We start from the raw sequence: 2,500 nt of genomic DNA on the forward strand, positions 1-2,500 counted from the left end.
CTCTTCCCCCCCTTTATTTTGCCAACGCGGGAGTGTTAAAACTATGCTCAACCTAAACTCTACTTCCCCCCTCGACACACTTTGAAGAAAAAAATGAGGCCTTCTAAAACTTCAATGGCTCTCCCTAAGTCCATACGAAAGAATGAAACGCTTGAGAGTCGCGTTGTTCTCTAAACTCAAGGTCGACCTCGAAGTAATCATAACTCCTTCCGCCGTGGAGTACGAGGCGGGTAGCCACCTTTTCCTTCACATGCCCCCCCCCCCTCACCTCACATACACACACCAAACCACCTGACATGTGCCTCCCCCCCTCCCCCCCACAAATAAATTACCATCACCTTTTTGTTTTATATCAAGCCTTTGATATGAGAAGATATCAGAAAAATTATAATGATAATAATAATAATGATGATCATTATCACAAACCGACAAGCTGACGGGAAATCACCCTAGCTGAAGTAGTTGGAAAGATAGAAGGGCAGTTTAGACTATCTTAATTAAAGGGTGAATTTTCAGCCTATTAGGAAGAAAGATAGAGTGTAGGATACTGACGGTGTCCCATAATCCTTAGCATTGTCCTTCCCTCCTCCGGCACGCAGGCGGGAGGTGCTACTCTATCTTGGCACTATAGCGTGAACGGCGTCATGGCACCCTCAAAATCAGGACGTTAAAGTTATTGTCAGAGGACTGACGGGTGGGTGTATGCATGACCATGCTTGCTGTTACACTTAGCGAATCATCTCTCTCTCTCTCTCTCTCTCTCTCTCTCTCTCTCTCTCTCTCTCTCTCTCTCTCTCTCTCTCTCTCTCTCTCTCTCTCTCCCCCTCTCCCTCTCCTTGAATATGACAGTCTCAAATCAAATCTAAGATTTAGAGAAATTCCAACAGATGATCAAAGAATCCAAAGACAGGGAAGGTAGAGCTGTATATCAACCGAGTTCTTAGTGCATAGGCAGACAGACATAACCATGTTTAACACCCTGTTGATTGCCATTTGACAGTTAAGATGTCTTGGTTGAACGCCAAGACAAAAAAAAAATCAGCAAGTCTAGGAATACAAGACTGAGGTGATCAGTTTAGTCTTTAGGTTACAGTAACATATGATGATATTCTGTAACATGTAGGTCAGTGCTAAAGAACTCATTTTCCCCCCAAAGTTCAAACTGATGCTGATATAATGATTGTGCATGTGCGGATGATTGATGTGTATCCCATAATGTAAGCCATGATATCCTTGCATTGTTGCAGAGATGCTGGCGGGCCGTGGCCTCGCGACGGTGCCGGAAGAGGATTTTCTTCCCGAGGTAGGCGAGACGCCGGAGCTGCCCACCGCCTCGCCGCCGCCGCCCGTCTCGCTGCCCCTCCATTACAACACCGAGGCCCACACCAACACCTTCCTGGAGTCCTCGTCCCCCACCCACGCCCACTCCCCCTCGCACAAGGCCATCGCGCCCCTTCCTCAGCAGCACCCTCCCAGCTTGTTCTCTGGCGGGCAGATATCCTTGCAACAGCAGCAGCAGCAACAACAACAGCAGCAGCAGCAACAGCAACAGCAGACATCTCTCAAGTCTCAGCAGCAGCAGAAAGAGCAGCAGTTGGTTTCTGTTCCCACCCACTCGCCCCCTACGTCCTACCAAGCCTCCCTAGGAATCGCCCCTGTCTCTGCTCAAGCCCAGCATCTCCAGCCCCAGCAGCAGTCCACAAATTCACCGCTTCAGTTGCAGCAGCCCCCCACCCCACCCCAGCAACAGTTGCAGCAGCAGCAGCAACTTCAGCAGCCCCTGACGCCGCCCCAGCAACAGCTGCAGCAGCCGCTCTCCCCTCAGCTGCAGAGTCAGCAGTGCCCTCGCTCTTTCATCCGCAGTCATAGTCAACATGACCTCAGCACGCCGCCGCAGCCCATGTCCCTGGGCGACAGCTCCTTTGTCGTGCCAAGCGTAAGTACAAACCGGATTTGTCTACGTCAGCCACACCCGAGGAACTCTCGTTTTTGCCTCTTGACCTGTCGACTTTCAAGGCGCCTCAGTCTCTCGCCCAACCTTTCATGCCTTCTCTCTCTCTCTCTCTTGCCACTTTCATTCTCAATGCAAAAAAAGATGTGGAGCAGCATTTATTATCACAATGTACTGTGAAAAAATGATAGTGAATTCCTCTCTCTCTCTCTCTTAATCTCTCCCAATCTCTCTCTCTCTCTCTCTCTCTCTCTCTCTCTCTCTCTCTCTCTCTCTCTCTCTCTCTCTCTCTCTCTCTCTCTCTCTCTCTCTCTCTCTCTCTCTCTCTCTCTCTCTCTCTCTCTCTCTCTCTCTCTCTCTCTCTCTCTCTCTAACACTAGTGTTACAATACATTCTCTTCCAAATGGACACATGCATACCAACATGCAGTACCTAGACTTTTATTTTTCTTAAAAGATGTTCAGACTCTCATACAGAATCTCACTGGCAGTAACGCCACACAAACACACTAGAGTAAATCAGTAGGTCACTATATTCCAGCCATACATC

At 49.0% G+C, this 2,500-nt stretch overlaps 2 protein-coding genes across 5 annotated transcripts in view; both read left to right on the forward strand.

Annotated features, from left to right (window-relative positions):
- The window catches only part of LOC147467217 (uncharacterized), a 2,258-nt gene extending 1,564 nt beyond the window's left edge, over positions 1-694 (forward strand). Inside the window, exon 2 of the mRNA XM_086532352.1 lies at positions 600-694. The gene's annotated coding sequence lies outside the window, so the exon portion shown is untranslated. The remainder of the gene's footprint in view (positions 1-599) is intronic.
- The window catches only part of Mondo (MLX interacting protein mondo), a 121,281-nt gene that overhangs the window by 102,175 nt on the left and 16,606 nt on the right, over positions 1-2,500 (forward strand). For all 4 annotated transcript variants that reach the window (XM_043021040.2, XM_043021041.2, XM_043021042.2 and 1 more), the window contains one exon: positions 1,248-1,936. In XM_043021040.2, coding sequence (XP_042876974.1) covers positions 1,248-1,936 — 689 coding nt within the window. The remainder of the gene's footprint in view (positions 1-1,247; positions 1,937-2,500) is intronic.

The sequence above is a fragment of the Penaeus japonicus genome, unplaced genomic scaffold (assembly GCF_977035675.1).
Source record: "Penaeus japonicus unplaced genomic scaffold, GWHDUDI00000001_assembly GWHDUDI00000037, whole genome shotgun sequence".
Lineage (NCBI taxonomy): Eukaryota > Metazoa > Arthropoda > Malacostraca > Decapoda > Penaeidae > Penaeus > Penaeus japonicus.